Source organism: Colias croceus, chromosome 14, assembly GCF_905220415.1.
Source record: "Colias croceus chromosome 14, ilColCroc2.1".
NCBI lineage: Eukaryota > Metazoa > Arthropoda > Insecta > Lepidoptera > Pieridae > Colias > Colias croceus.
This window is the reverse complement of record NC_059550.1, coordinates 8,990,810-9,014,158: the sequence shown is the minus strand read 5'-3', so window position 1 is coordinate 9,014,158 and position 23,349 is coordinate 8,990,810. Positions and strand designations below refer to the sequence as shown.

Sequence of the window (23,349 nt, the reverse complement as noted above, 5' to 3'; positions counted from 1 at the left end):
AACAATCTTGTGATTGTTTGCATTTATTAACTTTTATTAACATCAGATAAAACTGCTGTAAAATCACATAATTAACCGATTACATACACAAATAATGCATTACCGCTGACCAAAATTACTGTGAACTCGACTATGGTAAACAAAGTTACAGCGAAGAACCAGAGCCTGAGCCAGTAATCGTGAAATCGCGACGCGGGAAAGACGCATCCATTATGTCCGCCACAGTACAAACGAGTTTAAAGTAAGTGCGAGCGAAAGTTGAATTTGACACCTTTTCCGCCGATAGCGGGCATCGCTTTTTATACTCTGTGATTCTTTTTTACTCTGTGGTTTACTTTTTTAATCGCCGGGTCAGTGGTGCAAGGAAATGTGCGATTCTGCCGTAAATGAGAACGTAATTACAGTAGCATTGTTGATGTGGATAATGCGTTTTGCCTTCAGGTTAAGAAAAATGATGAAACACGTCACATCCCGTGTGTTACGTGTTTAGGTTTCTGTTGAAATAGACCGTTAGAGAAAAGTTTTCCGTAGCGCGTTTTATCGCAAGATGCTTGTATATTTTTACCAGACTTATATAAAAATCATCCATTTTTATATAATTCTGAATATACCTTTGCGCAAAATTTTGCTTGTTGCTTATAGTAGTAAATTTGATATCTTTATACTAATACTTAAATTTATTACGTGCTCTACGCAAATGGCGTGTTTTATTATTGCCGCTCTCGAATTTCACAAACCACAGGTTACTTGGAATAAATCGCTAATTTGCGACAATGCCACCTATAAACTATATTATTAACTAGCTGTGTCTCCCGATTTTACCCACTCCTCTCTTCTTAAGACTAAACGTGAACGTGACTGAAAGATTTTTTTTTAATCCGAACCCGTAGCCATGGTTCCTGAATCCTGAGATGCTCGTTGAACCAAACAAACAAAAACTGTTCATCTTTATAATATTATAAGTATTAGATTCTTGCATTTTACTCATAAATTATTTCTCGTGTTAATTAAAGTATTCCGATAATGTAAATTTATTGCTTTAATACAAGATAAAATACTTAATTTTTAAGACCCGTTAATGAAATTATAAAATTAAACAAGTTGAATAAACTTTCCCGCCATTTTTTAAATACAGATAATACAAAATACATAATATACTTTGTTTGTTTGTTAACAAAATTAATTACAATCGAAGAACGCTTTTAAGATAATTAAAATGCTTAAATTTGTAATGCTATCCATCAAAATGACAAATGAAGGATCGGGTTAAATACTGATAAGGAGTAACAATATTATCATTAATCAAATAATATTAAATCCAAGAAGGCTCTAACTCTCTGGGATTTCCACGAACAGCAAATATTACCATATATTTAGTTTGTTAATTATATATACAGATAATTAACTCGCAAACAAAAAAAAAATCTTAAAAATGCTTTTACTGATTTGTCTTTGTGTAGAGTCACAGTCTAAAAAATCATAGAGTATAATAACTATGCGTATAGTAATAATTTTTATGGTTCTATGTTATATCTTGGTCTTACGAGTAGGTCTACGACATTGGGGTCTTCTAGAAAAGAGCTTATTTGTCCATAAAAGGCCGGCAAAGCACTTGTAACACTACAAGTGCATATGGGCGGTGGTTACCACTTAACATCAACCACCTGCCCCTTTACCTGCTCTCACATAAAAAAAAGTTTTATTTGTTTTATAATTAAGAGCTTTTTAACGAATTTAAATACGATTTATTTATTATATTATTAATGTTTCGAACAAGCTTTATATTATGTACATACGAACAAGATTCCAGTTTATATTTTAATTTATTTTAATAGTAGGTACAAGTACAACTAATCAATGCAGAGATAAAGTTTCTTTTCTATAAAGCCTGTTTTCTGTACCGGTGGCAAAATTGTTATGTAATACGACGACTCCTAAGCGCTTCTAAGTAGTAGCGCCTGTAGTGAAGGCATACCTAGATAAATGTATGATGTGTAGTTTTATACTTTTATAGGAATCAAAATTGATGATTATTACGTTTTTAGTTATCAAATGACTCTTGGAACATGATTTTAACTGTTATAAATATAATTTATACAGATTTTTGTGTGTATTTTTAAGATTGCGGTAGCAAAACAGTTAAATAAATGTTTTAAAAAATCTTCATTTACGTCTTATCCGGAACTTAGATTATAAAACAACGGAATAGATATTAATATTCATGTAAATAACATAATATTATAATAATTAGCTGACGTTATCAAATAGTGAAGTAGAGCATTTTAATACGCAATAAAAATTATATGTATGAATGCATGTTTTCCTTTTTTTTTAACTAGCTTACCGCCCACGGCTTCGCCCGGTTTGTCTAAATCCTTATACAATATATACTAAAACCTTATTCTTTAATCACTCTATCTATTAAAAAAAACCGCATCAAAATCCGTTGCGTAGTTTTAAAGATTTAAGCATACAAAGGGACATAGGGACAGAGAAAGCGACTTTGTTTTATACTATGTAGTGACTAGGTTTTTGCCCGCGGCTTCACCCGCGCAGTCAAAGAAAAACCCGCATAGTTCTCGTTCCTGTGGGATTTCCGGGATAAAACCTATCCTTTTTCCCGGGATAAAACGTTGCCTATATCCTTTTTCGGGTATCAAATTTCATGAAAATTGGTTCAGTAGTTTAGACGTGATTGAGTAACAGACAGACAGACAGAGTTACTTTCGCATTTATAATATTGTAGTATGGATGTCTGAACTCTTAATCTTTTTATGGTAAGTACATAAAATTGTTAAATAAATAAAAAAAACATACATTAAGAAATGCGTAAATAAATCACAGAAAATACGGTCAATAATACCGATAAGATAAGAGGAATTCATAGAAACAGAGGTTAAAAGTAATGTAATGTTAATTACGTTGCAATAATTAATGTTATACTAATTAGTATTTTGCTTTAATATTGTAAATATTTACATACAAATATTCACATTTATTACATTTATGTTATATGTAAAAATATATTTTGACTTCGTATCCTATACTAATTTTAAAATGCGAAAGTTTGTAAGTATGGATAAATGTTTGTTACTCTATCACACAAATACTACAGAACCGATTACAATGACATTTGGTACGTAGGTAGGCGAAGACCCAGATTAAGACTTAGGCTGCTTTTTTATCCCGGAAATCAAACAGGAACGGTAACTATGCGGGTTTTTCTTTGAAAACGCGGGTGAAGCCGCGGGCGGAAATCTAGTAGCTATTCTATAATTCAAAAATTATATTATTCACGGATAGGTTTCAAAAAATTTAAGTATTAAATAGCTATATTTAAACCTTTCTTAATAGCAATTATAAGTAAAATATTTGTAGGTACACGCGCTTCTCTAATTGCACTTCAAGAAAGTTCGTTTCACGTATACAATTTTTTGTAGTAATACATAAATTGTTTATTGTATATCTAATACATTTTTATATTAATTGCAGTTCCTACTTCCTACTAAAAATGAGTACCATTAAATTTATTTTACCCAGTGTTTGTGGCTCTCAACATTAAATAAAACAAACATTCTGAATTATATATTGACTGTCTGTGCCCTGCGGTTATAAATGGGCTATCACCGAAATAATTTTTCAAATCGGTCCAGTATTTCTTGAGATTAGCGCGTTCAAACAAACAAACTCTTCAGCTCTACAATATTAGTATAGATATAGTTATTTGTGTCTTTATATAGTATAAATACTATAAGTAATTTGTATATAAACGACTGAGGATTATAAACCGAGTTGACGGTCACGGTCACGGTCATGGTCACGGTCAGCCACTGCCATAAATAAGGTTAAAAACCGTTATGTAGAGCGACATAGAAAAAACACATTTTACTTTTAGAAAATTTTGCAATCATTTTAGGTAAATTCAAAAAATATAACAAATTAACCGCTCGTAACGAAATGTAGTGTTTTTTGATTAAGTAATTAATTTAACTTAGAATTACTTATATTATGTACCTTTACTTATTTATATATTTATATCGCCTCCATAATTTTTTTGGTTACTCCGATATTATAAAGCTTACATTCGAGGCCTGGTAGCGACTAATGTTAAAAAAACTTCGATCTAGCAATTTGCAGAAAACTGTTATAGAAAGCAAAAAATCTGCCAATTAATGCTTTGAAAATCGATCCGTGAAACAGTAGACAAATGCCGTATACCAATGTAGGTATAATAAAGAATTTCATTCAGAATTGATTTTTATTATTGACAACAAAAAATATTAATAATACCATGGACCAATATACTCAAAATACTGAATCTTGCGATTGCGTACAGAAAAGTTATACTTTCCTTTCGGAACCTCTTAAATAACATTTAAAGGTATTTTTATCGACAATTAACTAGTTTATAGGCTTACAATAATTAACAGTTGACATTTAGTTTCTCTTGCAAGAAAGTAAATACATCCTTTACAGCATTCAGTTTTCTATAAAAACATCAAAATATATGCAACCTTTTTTTACTGTGTACCATAGAGAATAAAATATATTATACATACACGAAGAAAATTGGCGGCAATTAGGTATGTTTTACTTTTTTTTTATTTGTGCAGACGCAAAATGTTGTCAGTATAAAAAATATGCATCAATATCGAACCTTAGGGCAGATAAAAAAATTCCGCTTCCGTGTTATCGAGGATTACTTATCATTCGAATGTAAACAAATAATTATTAGTTGTTTTGATACGTAACTCTAGGGTTAAAGGGTGATAACAAATCGTGTATATCTAAAGGTCAAACATCTAAGCATTTGTATTGTGGTATTTCTAAACGCTTCGCTATAGTTCAAAGGTCAAAGTTTATATTATGAACATTTTAGTTATTGGAGAAAGCTTAAAAATTATAGATATTTTTTTATAAATTCTAATGGACGTAATTTATTGGTATTCAGTTCTAGTAAATTGATTTCTTTCATCAAACTAGTTATTATTGAAATAAATACTAAACTATTTTGTTAATCTTATTTTTAATCATATTTTGTTAACTGTTTTAATAAATATACTTTATTAAATACGAGAGATACCTTGATTTAAATAGAAAAAATATCATCTATAATATAAAAATGAATCGCAAAATGTGTTGGTAAGCGCATAACTCGAGAACGGCTGAACCGATTTCGATAATTCTTTTTTTATTATATTCCTTGAAGTACGAGGATGGTTCTTATGGAGAGAAAACGTAAACATGTACCACGGGTGAAGCCGGGGCGGACCGCTAGTACGTTATAAAATTAACTTTCCACATATTATTTACCTTTATGTTATAACGATCTCGATGCCATTATAAGACTTGATCTTGAATGCATAATATAAAACACGGTTATATAATATTAAATTGTATTATAACTTTGAAATCCAATACTCTCATGTTATTACAAACTTCGTGCAATAGTTTTCTTGATAGAGTTGTAATTTTCCAAACATATCTGCTTGTTTTAATATCAGGTCAGGGTTATGTTGAGAAAAAACATGATAATATGATACGTTGTTTTACGTTGAGTTTTTCCATAAAAACAATATATTAAAAAAGAACAGGTTATATATGGAAAAGTTTTTTTAGGTAGGTGTGAGTTTCAATCATGCGTTCGGATTTAATTGCAATGACATCATGATAACATATTATTTTATATATACTTCATAAAGTAGTTAAGAAATATGTAATCTGATACGTTCGTCATCAAACAACCTAGATTCAAGTGTAGATAAAGCAAAAAATTAAATATTCAATTTACACACGTTCAATTAGAACTTTCCACAAAATATTTAAGTTTCTCATTTTTATTTATTTATTTATTTATTTGGTTTACCAACGTTTCTTTACATCACAGATAAAACATCAAAGTTAAAATACAATATTATATGATCAATGTAAAAAAACACTTATAAGTAAACACAGCATGCGTAAAGTAAGTTTAAAAGTATATTTACAATGAATGAATCAACTATTAAGTATCTTAAACAATGAAAAAAATTATAATATATATTATGCACTTATCTTTTCTAAACTTTAAAAAGTGAATTAAAAATTTTGCGGAGTTTGTTGGGGGAATCTGTGAAAATATCAAACCAGTTACTGTAGTCGTTTATCATATTTTTAATCCTGTCAGATAGGTTGTTAACTTGTTAACGAATATAATCAGATTGACTTCCTTAAATCCCTAGCACTTCATATTATTACAATCGATACGGAAAGATGTTTTTCTGCAAAAATCTACTTACAAAACAACACAAACATACAATCAAATCCATGTCTTCCATTGAAGCTACCACCTACTAACCCACGTAAATATCCCATATAAAACCAGCAGTGTGCATAAAACATTTGCATAATAATGTTACGAGAAAATTGGGCTCAAATGGCATTGAATGCGTTGTATGCAACGTCGTGAATAACTAGGAAACTATAATTCCCTTGCATGTGGTATTTATGTTGAAGCTAAATTGACTACGTTTAATGTTTTAATGAGGTTTGAGAACGTGAACAATGTATAGTATTTACCTAATACTTTTTACAGTTTACGTTTGATGACTTGGAAATACAAGATATAGATAGTATATATATACATATTTTGCTTTTATTCTATAGATATGTAAATGAATATAAAAACTAAGTAAATGCATGGTTACATGAATTTAGTTTATATATTATTTGGCTGTTATGCCATAGTATAATTTGCTATGAACGGTTTGAAAAATAAGTTCAATAAGTTTTCTAAACTGTACATATCTACATCACGTTTTGTTTACCCAAACCTTATATGATTTTTTATTGCAAATGGCTGTATCATTATAGATTTCTTCACTCTATTTAGAAAGAAGTGGTCAATTCAGATACTTACCCAATGCTTTTATGTCTAAAAAAACTTTAACATAAAATGAACACAAAGAAATTGTGCAGACATTGGTTTATTTATAAATTTACTAGCGGTCCGCGGTATTTTACTAGCGGTAATTTACTAGCGGTATGGATACGATATACGTAGATATTCTATTTTTAAAATCACAGCCTTTGCCAAAAAAAACATTTTTAATGAGAGACTAGACTTCATTTGGACGTATGAAATTACTAAATAATTAGCTACTGCGTGTATAATTTATAACAGAATGCTTTGATAAATTATAATAATATTGTGAAGGATTTTTATCAATGTGATTTTGATAACGTTTATAATTAATAGGAAGTAGGAAATAACAGCGTTTGTGAAATAATATGTTTTTTAAATTACTTGAGACTTTTTTACATTTAGGTATAAAGAGGTATGATTATTGTTAACATTAATATTCTATTTTTATTTCAAATATGCCTTTAATTATTAATTCTCTAGAATATAACGATTCTATTTGAGTTATTTCGATTTCAGAATCACTAATTGCGCGTTTTCTTATCGTCGTATGCATTTTTTGTTATTTCGAATGGCTCTTGTTTCTTAGTGTTTCACACTTTTCGATCCAATTGCATCTGATAAGGAGTTACTTTCATAAGATTCATTAATTATACCTTCATACTAATCTTGGCATATTTATATTCGAATACCCGTATTATGGACAATGCTATCTATAGTTGTACCAATATAGCTATATATATAGTTTTACCAAAATACAATAGACTTTACTATTTACACACATTAAGACCCCAGTTACCTATCACAATAAAAACGATGACAAAATACAATAAATAAATACTCTGCTTCGTTCATGCTGGGCACCGAATGTGGCATCGAACCCTTATCGATCACCTTCGAATACATTGGCCCTGGCCAAGAACAATTGCATAAAGTAAATGAATATCTTCTCATCTACAACTAGACTGAAAGGCATGAAACAGTTTTATAACTCTGTTTACGTAACAACATCTGTTGACTGTGACAATGTGTACTGTTGTGTCGAAAAAAAAAATATTGAAACTATCAGTTTTAATAAGGTTTCAAAAATAAAGTTTCTTTTTTATTTTCGTCTGTAGAATTCAAATATTGGATGATAGGGGAGAAACTGACTTACGAGACACAGTTATTAGTTCGAAGTCAGGGTCGCTCTTTGGTTTATACTCAAATTAGTTTAAATATGTTTATTCTTTTGAGTTTAGGAATTTGTAATGTTTTTTCTTTAGAGTTTAGGAATTTGTAATGTTTTTTCTTTAGAGTTTAGGAATTTGACCATGATTTGATAGTTTTAAATTTAATTTTTTAATAACAGTTTTGTACGAATGAAGTATATATTATATAATTTTTTTACGTATAAGATTTTTTTTATTGCATCCTTGAATAATGAGGAACAACCGTGATGTGAGTTGAGTGCATCTTTTTATGTTAACTAGTAATACTTCTATTATGTTTGATAATAAATGTTGACGTTGTGAATACGGATGTTACACTCACATAAATATTAATATGTCTATGTTAATTGGTATAATATTTTCGAGTAGCGATTAATATGACGATTTATATTATTAGCTTACAAGATGGAATATTTCTTGTTTTTATCATGTTTGCCAAATATAATAATAATAATGTATTCAAGCTTTACCGAGTTCGATCCATAATTGCTTGTATTAACGTACTATAGTCGTATAATATTTTACCATTCATAATATAGATTTTATATAAATATCATATTATGCACTTTTCTACACAATTATACCTCATTATTCTCTAGCAAGTCGAATACATTTGTACCGAGAATACAATTATGCATTGTGCACTTTGTTGTTAAGTATCGCATGTACATATTTAAATGTAATAAATGACGATCTTTATACATTCATTTGACCTTTGATTTGACATTGAGAGAATTCTTCATAAAATTGGGGAAGAGCGATAGTCAAAGAAAGTAGACAGATAAATGAATAAAATCATAATTAATTAATAATTATTAATCTCTACATTTGTAATTATTTATTTTAAATTGCTTATAACTTTATTTTGGAGTCAAAGTGTGATAAAATAATGGAAATTATCTTCATTCCAGTTATACTGGTTATTTGATATTATTTTCCATACTTCTCAGAAAACTGTCAACAAGCACCGAATTTAATTTAACGTGTAATTAAACACCGAATTAAATTAAATCTCTATATTTTACGTCATTCTCCGTAGAAACATAATAACTTGAAAAAATTAACCCTATGATTCAGTTTTTAATAACATTCAAATTCTAAAATAAAGTGTACTTTCGTATCGATTCAGTTCGCTAAAATAGGTATTACATATAGATAAGACGTATGCACCTTAGTATGCACAGAAGAGCGAAATTTTTATGATAATTACAATACATAATTGCAACTTAATACATTAATTCTTAATTAATATTTATGATTATTATATTAATCATTATATGATTATATATACATGAAACCAATTATAATTAATATAGATAAAAAAGGAAGATGAAACTAAAGCTTGACATTGAACAAATTAACCGCAATATTCACGACGTAACTGCAACCGCAAAACCATTATTATATTACGTTTCGAAACACCTCATAATATATTATCTGTAATCATATTATACTCGTACTTAGTTAAATACTGTAGAATCAAATAACAATATATAGTCTACTAGCTTTCCACCCGCGGCTTTGCCTGCGCAGTCAAAGAAAAACCCGCATAGTTCCCGTTCCCGTGGGATTTCCGGGATAAAACCTATCCTATTTCCCGGGGTAGTAGCCTATGTCCTTTCTCCGGGTATCAAAATTATTATATATATATGCTATACCAAATTTCATGCAAATTGGTTCAGTAGTTAAGGTGTGATTGAGTAACAGACAGACAGTTTATTGTTATGTCGTTACAACCATTATTTTAATATGTACAATGCTTAAAAATATCGCTATTTTAACAATAATTGAGATACATATTAGGTACTAGTTGTGCCGCGCGGTTTCACCTGCGTGGCTCCGTTCCTGTTGGTCTTAGCGTGATGATATATAGCTTGATAAATGGGCTATCTAACACCGAAATATTTTTTCAAATCGGACCAGTAGTTCCCGAGATTAGCGCGTTCAAACAAACAAACTCTTCAGCTTTAAAATTATATTAGTATAGATGAGTTTTTCGGGACAAGTGGTTGGCTAAGAAAACTAAACGGTATCGTATGTATAAACCTGGTTTTGTGTTTTATGTAATATAAACTATGTAATCATAATAAATAAGACATCTTATAAAGTAATAAAAATTAAATATTTACACGCAAAAAATTGGGATGTCCCCACTAAATGCGGTTACTGCAAAACACTTCATTTTTTACATAGCCTTAACCATTTAAAACAATTAACACAGTCATCTTCTGAGTAAATTGATTTATAAATGGCATTATAATCGAAATGCAGTAACTGGTAATAACAAACAAAAAATGAAACAAACAAAGGTTCGACATTAAAAATATAATCTAAATTCTAAATAATGAACCTACTGTTACTCCTCGAATGACTATAGGTCATGCAAATTGGTTCAGTAGTTAAGGTGTGATTGAGTAACAGACAGACAGACAGAGTATAAGACAGAAGATATCTTGTCTGTGTAGAATCCAGAGTCCAGACTATAATATCTCTGTACAGACTTAATACATAAATAAGTTCATTCGTTTGGCGTGATTGACTAGTAAACATACATACATCCATCCTAACTTATTCTCACGTCAAAACAACAAAACTTTCACCTCTATAACATTAAGAACCCATAGATATTATTATCTGCTCGTTAAACTAAACGCACGGGAACATCTCATTATTTAAATTAAACGTTACAAATTAAATCACAAAATAAGTCACATTTAAATACAAAGTACTTATTTTAATACCAATTGAAATGTAATTGCTACCATAGTATAACAATACCGGACAGTAGGACAGATGCTAATGTAGGTCATGAGAAAGTGCCCATCGTATGTGATAGATAGATGTCTTTTTGTAGATTTTTATCAGAATTTAATATTTAGACTATGCTTGATGTCACTACGATTACATATAGCTAAAAACTTTCACATTAATAAATAATACAGTAGATTCTATATCCATAGTACGTACTTCAAACTTTCAAAGTGGCACATTTTTGATTTCATAACTATATGACTATTTCGTGGCATTAATAATGACGAATTCATGAATTTAAAATCTATAAATACTATTTGAAACGCCTTTAGTACACCGACGCGTTCGCGTGCGGCAGCGAATCTCTGCGAAACTACAGCGTAGCGAAATATCAGCGAAACGTTAGTACACAGCAATGTTTCGCAACTTTTTCGCATTGATATGCCATTGTCATTTTTGACGACTGCAGGTGCAGACGTAATTTCAGAATGTCATCTCAGTCAATGTCATTTTTAGCAACTGGTGACACATATACAACAATATATTTTTCTTATCGTTTGGGTGAATGCACCGTTTCAAAGATAGTAACTCAAGTATGCGAACAAATTTGGAAAATACTACAGCCAGAGTACATCCCGGTTCCTTCTACTAAAACATGATTGGAAATAATAATGGGGTTTTCCTAATTGCCTCGGGAGTATTGACGGCAAGCATATTGTTATTAAATGTCCACCTAACAGCGGCTCACTGTTCTATTGCTATAAAAAACGATTTTCTACTGTGTTATTGGCAATAGTTGATCCACATTACAAATTTACTTACATAGATGTAGGATCATAATTATGGTAAAGATTCCGATACTACAATATTTGAGAACTCATCATTTTATCAGCTTTTAAAAAGTGGACGGTATCTGAATTTGCCAGCTCCAAAACCTTTGCCAGGTTTCAAACAGACTACACCACATGTATTCATTGAAGATTTAAATTAGAAACCTTTCTAATGAGACAAGAGACGCAGCAATGAATGACAATGATAAAAAAAGATTTAATAAATCATTAAGTAGGGCACGAGTAGTAGTAAAATGTGCGTTTGGCATTTTAGCACAAAAATTTAGAATATTCTTGAGGCCCTTTGAAACAGATTTGAATAATACTATTAAAATTGTTAAAGCTGCAGTATACTTGCATAACTTATTGCAGATACAAGAAGGTGCACATACGAAAATAAACAATTTTCGGACACTTTAGGAGCATTCGTACCAATGCATGCCAATAGACATAGGGCAGACTTAGCAGCGCTTAATGTTCGATCACAATTTGTAAATTATTTCAAAGAAAATTAAAAACATAAAATGTATGAAATATAAACAATAAATTTTTTACCATCTATCAGAGTCTTTTCTTGAAGTTTTCTCCATGCTACCTCTTTTTTGTACGTATTTTTATAATCTGCGTGTCCAATTGCGTATAATACGGGATAATCTCGAATAGAATGCAAAAATAATTCAGTATTTTCGGCATCCATGGCCAATGATATTTTATGTATAGATACGTTATTATAATACTCACAATATAGTATATAAATAAACAAATAGTTGCCATGGCAATTGGCATTTTGGTACGTTGGTGGCGTATCTACCTCTTGTTTCTATATACATATAAATATATTATCTGTACATATAATAAATCTGTAGAAGGGTCAATTCTGTACATTGAAAATATTGAAAAAGTAAATAGCAGGGGGTGTTACTGGATCGATACCAAACCCAAATATGTGATTAAAAAAATTTTTGTCTGTCTGTCTGTCTGTCTGTATGTGAAGGCATCACGTGAAAACTAGCGGTTCGATTTCGATGAAACTTGGTATAATTATACCTTATTATCCTGGGCGTTAAATAGGATACTTTTTATCCTGGAAAAATACATAGAAAAAAATAATCTTAATTTTTCAGTTTTATCCATAGACGTTGTTCCGTAGAACCGCGAACACACGTTGCGTATTATTATAGGCCTAGCCGTATTTGGGAATTGGGTCCAATAGATATTTATAAGATGTTATTGTCAGAGGTATTCAAAATGGATAAATAAAACATCCACGCGAAGACCGACATCCGCGCGGACGGAGTCGCGGGCGGAAGCTAGTATATATTATTTCTATATCACTTCTATATAATATCATTGTCCATGGATGCGAAAATCTGTCCTCACCGACAGAATGCGAGCGGACGCTATGCGATGCGAAACTCACGCGAAACTTCACTAGCGAAACTTAAGCGTCTGTGTAATGGCCATTTCGCAGTTCCTTGCGAAACAATACTGACAAGGACGCAACTATTTCATCTATCTATGTGCTAGAGTGAGACATATCATATGCGAAAACCTTCCATACTACTGACAGATTTTTCGTTTTTTCGCTGCCGCTCGCGAATGCGTCGGTGTACTAAAAAGGCGTAGTAAACAGCAATGTTTTCGCAACTGTTTCGCAATGCGTCTGTGTAATGGCCATTTCGCAGTTCCTTGCGAAACTATACTGACAAGGACGCAACTATTTCATCTATCTATGTGCTAGAGTGAGACATATCATATGCGAAATCCTGCCATAGTACTGACAGATTTTTCGATGTTTCGCTGCCGCACGCGAACGCGTCGGTGTACTAAAGGCGAAAGGGCTTTTATATCATGTCAAAGTTGTCAAAACAAATCAAAACGTGGCAAAACTTAAGTTACTGTTCTTGAATACATACAAATTAATAACAGCTATAAGTAGTTCATTATAATTTTCTCAGTTCCTCTAAAACTTAGTGCATCTTGCTACGCGTTAACCTTATCAGAAACAGATTACATTGATTACAATATGATAGTGAAGACGTAGTGAAATAATATTGACACTATCCTCTATTCACCTTTTATCATACTAGAGAGTTTATAGTCTGAGATAATTCACATAACATTTATAATGTAAAAATTACATAGGTACTAACAAAATTACGTATGCAAGTATATGCCGTGATTTTGAGTGATTTGAAATAACCTGTATATAGGTATAAATTTTCTACAAAAATTGATCGTGTTTTTTATTTTACGAGACAGTAGAGTCTTCAAACACATAAATATAAAATAGGTAGGTAATAAATTAGCTCATCTTTATTCAATTAGGGTCGTTAGTAATTCCTCTTTCAAGTTAATTCACATAAGGAAAAAATAGTTAAATCCAGCATTTACCTGTTTCTACAGGTAACCTTTAACAATAAGGTTACAAAAAAAAATTATATATAGGTATATTTTAAACCATAACAAAGTAATTATAAGTAAAGATGCACCCTTGCATTTTAATCATTGACCCAATATACTCTAGATTTTAATACACCTTTTATAAACTTAAAACTAACCTAATAAAGCGGTTGATTTTGCTTATACGCAATTAATATAAATTACAAACAAAAGAATTTTATTTATGATTATATTTCCGACCCAAATATCGACCAATAGAATTGCACCATTCGACGTCACGTGGTACAACCTACATGGTATTATACTGATAATTTTTTGAAAATTTTCTCTGGTCGTTGATGTCAAACTGACAGGTTGAATTCAATTGTGAAATTATTGGCCGACATTTGGGACGGAAAAATAATCCCCCGAATACCACACGAGCTTCAAAATTATCTGGCATTTCCCTCAAGGTTCCCTGCAAACAAATAAAGTCGTCAAGTTTTTCAGGAAAAATCACTCGCGCTTCGCGCTCGTGATTTTTTAGCCATGACTAAAAACTTGACTCCTTCATTTGTTTGCAACGAACCTATCGGAAAATACCCGATAATTTTGAAGCTCTTGTGGTATTATAAGTGATTAATTAACTGCTATATCAGCTGTATACTAAAATGAAACAACCGACTTCAAACTTGCACTTGCAACATTTACAAATACAGACAAAAATGCTCATAAAATAAAAACTACTGGGCCTATCCGAATAAAATTTTTATGGGACAATTCGACATCATCCCGCATCGAACAAAAAAATAATCACGTAAATCGGTTCAGAAACCTCGGAGTAATCGGTGTACATACGATACATAAAAAAACATACCGGCCGAATTGATAACCTCCTCCTTTTTTACACGCTTTATATTAGCTTCACCTGTATGTTTGTATGTTTGTAACCGACTTCTTTGGGCGCGATTTTGACCCACTTTAAACGGCCAGATTTCGTTCAAACTTTGTAAATTTATTGAGGACCGATGACAATACGCTAATTTGATAAAATTTTCTATTTTTTAGTTCGGTTTTCTATAAAAAGCGTGTTTTTTAGTTTTTTTAAACTATTATTATTATTTTGAAGTCGTTTAATAAAAGGGAATGCCGTAACAAAAAATCAGTGTACCTACAGCTTGGTGTAAAGTATAATCCTGGAAAAGATATGACGTCAAATACTAAAATATTATCTCTCTAGACAACATGAAATAAGTTGTTGTACAAATATTATTTTTGTCTTATCAATAAATTAAAAGATTTTCTGCGGGACCTTTGAAGTTTAGATAAACGCGTTGTTTGATGAATATTTAATATTTATTTACGCTTAATGATTTGACAATGTTTTTTGTTTATACTAAACTCTTATAACAAATAATTAAACTGTGATTAAATTTTAAGTTTTAAAATTTCATTATATATATTTTCATTTTTATTTTATTTATTTTATTCATTATATAATAGTTTTACGCGCATGGCTAAGAAAGATCTGCTTACGGGTAAAAAATGCAACAGGATTTCACATTTTCCTAAAAACAAATATCAATCAGTAAAAATATTCACGCGTTCTTTTTTTTGTGTATAGTTCTGGCAAATCTCCAATCTGTCCTAAAATCTATACTTATATTAAAAAGCTTTAAGCTGTAGAGTTTGTTTGTTTGTTTGAACGCGCATATCTCAGGAACTACAGGTCCGATTTGTAAAATTCTTTCGGTGTTACATAGCCCATTTATCGAGGAAGGCTATATTATTATCATCACGCTAAGGCCAACAGGAGCGGAACAATGCGGGTGAAACCACGGAGCACAGCTAGTAATTAATATAGAATAGACATAATAGCCATATTGTCGATAGTTGTATCGGCGGAAATCCTCTTGATAACAGTATCATGTATTGTCATAGACAATTTTCTATCAGTCTCTATGTTTATCGAATTGTAAGTATCAAAACAGACTCTGAACGTGTGAAGTTAAGGGTAAATAACTATTCAATCACCTTACTATATATTTTCATGTACAATGTACATAATATTATACCTAAGCATTAATATAATAATGTTAGTCCCGTTAAGTTAATTTTTAATCCGTTTAACTGTGTGTAGAACCCATCTTTACTTCTTTTAAATTATGGTTGCATAAATTATAGATTAAATAGATATTTCCAAGGTATAGAAAACATCACAAATATAAATCATTTTAAATTAAAGAGCTTGTAATTGTGCACACGTGTCAGAAATGAAACTTCTTTAGCAAGATTTAAAGTTGTTACGCAACGGTATTGCAATGACGTGACCTTAAAATTTTACTCTCAAAGAAGTTTTACTTCAAAAATAATCATATAAATGTACATACATATATTAATTAGGTATATCATAGATATAATATAATTAACATTGGTATAATAATAATTTATGTTTTATTTTTTCAGGGACAAAATCCGGGAGTCAGTTGAAATACCGATATTAACAAGATGCTGTTTCTGCTTCCCGCTGAGAATAGGCCTCGTTGCCTTCGCTTATGTGAACCTTGTAAGTATTCATTTTATTTTAAGAAAATAGTAATTAATCTATAAAATAAATTTTAAGAAAATAGTAAATAATTAATAAGAAAATAATAATAAGGAGATATTTAGATACCCCAGAAAGGACATAGGATAGGTTTTATCCCGGAAATCCTACGAGAACGGTTTTTTCTTTGAAAACGCGGGCAAAGCCGCAGGCGAAAAGCTAGTTTACTATAAGATCGGCAAAAAATAATTATAAAATTTTATGTGATTAATGTTATTATGGAATCTTAAGTTTCAAATCATTGTTTTTGTACTTTGGATTAGCTTTTTCTTAATTTCTTCATGCCAGGGATGAATCCTAGGGAAGGAACAGGTCGCCTTAACACAGGTTATAGGTACCTAGAACTGAACCCCAATCTGTTGTAAGTTGTAACATAATATTAATGTATGAATGCAAATAAAGATTTTATTTATTTATTGTACATTAATATGTTTTATTATATAAATATATATATTACAGGCAAGTAGTTATCTAAAAAATATAAAAAGCAATAATTTTGTTATGGAAAATCATCATCTGACATTGCTCATAATATAATATATTACATAATGTCGTACATTGTAGAGAAAATTACGTTTTATGGAACATAATGATGATTTCAATCCATTAAGAATAGAATTTAATTGATCTATCTATCGTTATCTCTATGACAAACATTCGTATTTTGTTTTGCAGTATTCATACATACACACAAATACATTTATATTTCAAATATCTTAAAACGTACCTATATACCTAATAACTAGCAGTCTGCCCCGGCTTCGCCCGTGTTTATATAGTCTACAGTAGCATAGGGATCACGTATATATCGAACGATGAAAGAATTCTTCAAATCGTTCCAATTGTTCCTGAGATTATTTTCATTTATTTTTAATTGTATAAGTGCTATTAATGTGAATGTTGTATACACCTATCTATAATATAAAAATGAATCGCAAAATGTGTTGGTGAGCGCATAACTCGGGAACAACTGAACCGATTTCGTTAATTCTTTTTTTATTACATTTCTTGAAGTACGAGGATGGTTCTTATGTAGAGAAAACGTCAATAATACCACAGGCGAAGCCGGGGCGGACCGCTAGTAATTGATAAATACATTAGATACAATTAATTAGATAATGTCTTCTTATATAAATAATGTAATGTGTATTTATTGTTGTGTGTTCCTTATAAATAAATAGATTAGCGCGTTCAAACAAACCCTTCAACTTTATATTATTAAGTATAGATAGTTTTAAGCATAGATACATTATATGCAAAAAAAGAAAAAAGTTTCTAATAAGTGTCATCCATGTTGAATTTCGACCACTTTCTCAAAAGTGAAATTGTTCGCGCGAATCTGCTTTTATAATGTGTTAATTATGCAATTCTCGCGAACTACGTTGAGGTCAATAACACAATTTATTTTACACGCCCATATTATATTATGTCTCATTTATAACTGACATCGACAAAATATGGATTGTCGATTACAAGTACATTATTTCTTTGACCTTAATTAAAATTACAGTTGAGTTTTTTTGCTCTGTACCTACAATAGCATATAAACTCTATGTGACTGTTATTACACGCTTTATATTAGCTTCATCTGTATGTTTGTATGTTTGTAACCGACTTCTTTGGGCGCGATTTTGACCCACTTTAAACGGCCAGATTTCGTTCAAACTTTGTAGATTTATTGAGGACCGATGACAATACAGTAATTTGATAAAATTATTTTTTTTTAGTTCGGTTTTCTATGAAAAGCGTGTTTTTTAGTTTTTTTAAACTATTATTATTTTTCTAAACTTTTTGTTATGTAAAATTTCGGTTTTATTTTGGCATAAATATAAAGTTGTTCTTCATTTCCAACTATCCTTCAGATAAGTCCCTGTAAAAGATGGTTTTACTTATGCAGCATAGTTTAAAAGCTAGGTCTACTTGGCTTACTTGGCAGTAAACTTCGATATATGTATAGTTTTGTTACAAAGTTTGAAAATATTGTATAAATAGAATGATAGCATAGTTACTTAGGTAATTGTGAAATGAAACACAATTTACATTGAGTCTTTACAAAAAGTTTATTTATATCATGTCAAAAAATTAATAAAGATAGTTTTCCAACTAACGCAATCCATTGCTGCTTCCTTTCAGCTGCCAACAATCGCAGTGACAATCATGCTATCAATGTACATCTACGTTCTGCATTCGATACTTTCCACACTAACGTAATCCATTGCTGCTTCCTTTCAGCTGTTAACCATTGCAGTCACCATCATGCTGTCAATGTACATCTCATACATGCGAACTTCAGAACAAGCGAACAGCACGGAATACCCGCGGCTTATAGCTGATACCACAGCCTTGGTGTTGGAAGCAGCTATGTCTGTGGTGTTCATCGTCGCTCTGCATAAGGTGGGTTTATTTTCTTGTTATAAAGAGTAAGAGATTCAACATTGAAATGCAGGTTTGGATTCATTAATAGCATATTTCAATAATATTGTAGGTATGACTAAATTTTGATGTCAAGTTGAATTTTATCAACTTGACATCATTCCTATATAAAAATATAAAAATCCATACTAATATTATAAATGCGAAAGTAACTCTGTCTGTCTGTCTGTAACTCAATCACGCCTTAACTACTGAACCAATTTTCATTAAATTTGGTATAAAGATATTTTGATACCCGAGAAAGGGCATAGGATAGGTTTTATCCCAGAAATCCCACGAGAACGGGAACTATGCGGGTTATAGTTTGACTGCGCAGGCGATGCCGCGGGTGGAAAGCTAGTAAAATATATATATTCCTAATAGTAAAGAGATATGTATTTTATGATGAAAAAAGTCGTCTGTCGCAATCTCTAGCCTCCTAAGTCTTCAGACATAAAAATCATACAATCACACGTGAAAGATAGAATAAAACCTTTCAACGGGGGTAAAGCTGCAAGTGAAAAGCATAATATAAGCTAATCTAATCTTTATAAATTTATATTTATAAAGCATTTTAATGCCATAAAAACCAAAAAATATAAATTCAAGAAAAGGTCGTGTTCCATCGTTACAATATTGTATTCACTGAAAAGTGCTTCATATTGGTTGAGATGGTTGTTAAAATTATCTCAATAGATGGCGCGCGGTGTGTCCCTTAAGACACATAAAACTGAAAGAATAGGATAAATTCGATTGCTCAGGCGGGTCACGAGTGGCTGAGTTGGTTAGGCATCCGCCCCGGAATGGCGCGAAGGATGCGGGTTCGAGTCCCGCCTCGTGATCGAATTTTTTCTAATCTTTATAAATTTATATAATATAAGCTTTTATAATCATCAATACTGTTTTGGAAAGAATAAAACTTAACATATTCTATGTTGGAACATTCCAGAAACACGTGCTCCTCATGAAAGTGTACCTGTACTTCGAAATAGTGTTCTCGGCGATTGGTTTCGTGTACAGCTTGGTGTTCCTCTCAAGGGAGTCCGCTGGTGAACTGTTCCTGATACTGTTCCAATTGAGTAAGTTATCTTTGAAATTATAGTATTCTAGTGTAAAGTATGGAATTCACTCCCTACCACTATTTTTCCTGAGCAAAACCAGGCCCAGGTTGGGCCTCTTCAAAGCTAGGGTGAATAGGCTCCTCCTAGGCAGACGTGCACCCAAGTAGACCACATCGCCGCTTTCCATCAGGTGGGATTGTGGTCAAACGTCTGCCTATCGATTATAAAAAAATTGGTTGTTTGTAAAGTAGGTTTACGATCGAGATGTTTACGTGATAACATAATGCAGTGGCAGCGCTCGAGATGAGAAGGGAGATCGGTCCGTCTCTCTCTCGTTATACCTGCGATCGCGCTCGTGAGGTTTTGGTGTGACACAAGTTTCTGAACATGTCACCCGACCAAAACGATTTTAAAGACGTTATCACGTCAAAAAAAAAAAAGAATCACTGTATGTTAATCGATGTTTTAACTATCTGTGTACAAAATATCATCAGCATCGGTAAAACAGCGTTTGCAATTTAAAATACATTACCAAAATGTTATTATCACGGATCCTTGATAAGTCTACCTATTTGAAATTAAATAAGAAAAGAGCGTGTGTTAGAAGCATACGTGTCAGAACTGAAACTTCTTTGGCAAGATTTGGCAACGGTATTGCAATACCGTGACGGTATTGCATTTACGCGACTTTGAAAGCATCAACGCGCCTACAAAAAATACTATAAAAAATATATATGCGAATGATTTTAAAAACATCACATTAGATTCAGACCAACGGCTTGAATCTATGAATAACTAGCTGTACCCTGCCACGCTTCGTTGTGGCATATTATTGTTTCATGGATGAGAAATAAGCTTAAGTGGATAAAAACATCATTTGAAGACGTCTGTCTTCAAACTCAAACAGAACATTGAGAGAATATTTAAGAAACTCTAAAGACTCTTCAAATTTATAATTAATTGAACACTTTATTTATTTTAAGAGCGTGGGATGTTTTGTACTCGACCCTAAATAATAAAAAAAAAACCATAAGTAGGAATTTCCTTCTATCTCATTCGAATAGAAAATATTATAAGTCAGAAGAATGAAATTAATAGTTTGCTACACACACCCAGCGCGATTAAATTTCGCTAAAAAAATGTCGTAGAAAATTTGTCGGTCGTCGCCTTAACAAAATTATAAAAGAGAAAGCAGTGAACAGGTTTCTAAGGCAGGATTAGATTAGTTAATAATAAATGTTGATCGTAAATAAAAGACTTATACTGAAATTATCAACCTGTTTAAAAATGGATTAAATGTTATTCAAGTAAACCCATCCCATATAATGCTCTATGATTTATTAAAAAAAGCGTGTGCCGAGCACACGTGTCAGAAGTAAAACTTCTTTTGCAAGATTCAAAGGTAGCAAAATCAGCGCGACGCGGACTCCATGACGGTATTGCCATGACGCGAACTTGCAATTTTACTCTCAAACTTCTAAAGGAAGAAGTTTCACTTCAAAAAAAATATTTTGGTGCAATTTCTGCATAAAATAGTTCGATGTTGATAATTTAAAATTTTTGTACACAAGTATTAGAAAGTTTTCACAGCCACACCAAATGTAGGTACTTAATACAATTCTTTTATTTTTCAGTGGTACAAATCTATCTGGTGATCTTAATTTGGAGCTCCATAGTGAAGATGACGAGAGATGACTCCGTGAAGTACGTGCGGAATAGAGAAACTGTTTAATTTATTTATTTTTCAATTTATATACAATCATTTTTGAACATATTATGCATGTAAAAATGTATTGAAACTGATGAAATCATAATTATTCTAATTTTAATTATACAAGTTGTCGTAAATCGTGAAAAAGACGTTCAGAAAATTTTAAAATTGTGGTTTTCAAATATGTACTTTTTGAAATCGTTCATCTTTTAATTTATTATTTAGCGTAAAAGCCTCAAATTATGTACAAAAATGTTTTAAGATGTGGTGTTAAAGACTTTTAGAAGATTTTTTGTAGAATTTTATACAAAATGGATTTGCTCATTTTTACATAAGTATCTAATACTGTTAACAAACTATGATAAAAATCAGTAGGAATAGTGATAAAAGCTATCTAAAATCTTAACTTACTTTTGTTTATTTGTTTTATAAACTGTGGTCCTGTCTAAACTTTTTACTACGCAAGATTTTAAAATGTGCAACGACAATTTTGAATTATCAATTACTTTGTGTAAAAAAGAGACAGCTATAGTTAAAAGTTTTTAGTTTATGCAGAATGTAGAGCTTAGAATATTTTGACTGGACAAAATAATAATATTCCAGTTCATTTCTTAATTTCGTTTCATATCTATTACTGTTATATTATTTGATACGAGAAAGCATTTTATATTAATAATTTTTATTCATATCAATAACAATTTGCTATAAAAAATTGTAGTTCTTCGCAGATGCTATGCGAAAAAAAACATAAAAAAAATTAAAAGCAATTTGTGATACAAATATTTTAGATGTTAAATTATTAAAAAAATAATGGAATATATTTTTTAGTATTTACAGATGCTTCGTGCCTTTAAGATAGATTTTATAGTTTTATATTATTCTGTTATTTTTCTAAACATAGAAATATTTACACATTGTAAATAGTATATTATAGATTTAAGTGATTATGCCAAAAATAAAACTACTCGAATGAAATAAATTATTATTTTTATTTATTACACAATAAAAATTTAAGTATGAAATTCACGCTGCAAGATGCATGCAGGTATGAAAATACAAGCCTTAATATTTATAAGTAACAAAATCAACGTCTACGTGTTCATTATATTCTACTCATATTATAAATGCGAAAGTTTGTGAGGATGGATGTGTATGTGTGTGTTTGTTACTCTTTCACGCAGATACTACTGAACCGATTACAATGAAATTTAGCACACATATAGAAGGTAACTTTGATTAACATTAGGAACTATGCGGGATTTTCTTTGAAAATGCGGGCGAAGCCGCGGGCGGAAAGCTAGTTTTACATGATTGTGGAGCACCTTAATTTTGTTCTCTTATTACTCACATTGAAAATATTATCAGTAAGTGACTGCTAAGTACCAACTATAATTGACGTTTATAGCATTGTTCTGTGTAAAAAGCTCACAGAGCTTTTAGTGTCTCTCGTTTTTGTGTCTTCTGAGTTGATGATTAACTTTTGAG

At 31.0% G+C, this 23,349-nt stretch overlaps 1 protein-coding gene across 1 annotated transcript; it reads left to right on the top strand.

Annotated features, from left to right (window-relative positions):
• Positions 1–133: 133 nt before the first annotated feature.
• LOC123697337 lies at positions 134–22,824 on the top strand. Its single transcript, XM_045643812.1, has 5 exons — positions 134–241; positions 16,542–16,641; positions 18,913–19,074; positions 20,042–20,171; positions 21,788–22,824. Exons 1-5 carry the CDS (start codon positions 213–215, stop codon positions 21,883–21,885), a joined length of 519 nt encoding a protein of 172 aa, XP_045499768.1. The 5' UTR covers positions 134–212; the 3' UTR covers positions 21,886–22,824.
• Positions 22,825–23,349: the final 525 nt, after the last annotated feature.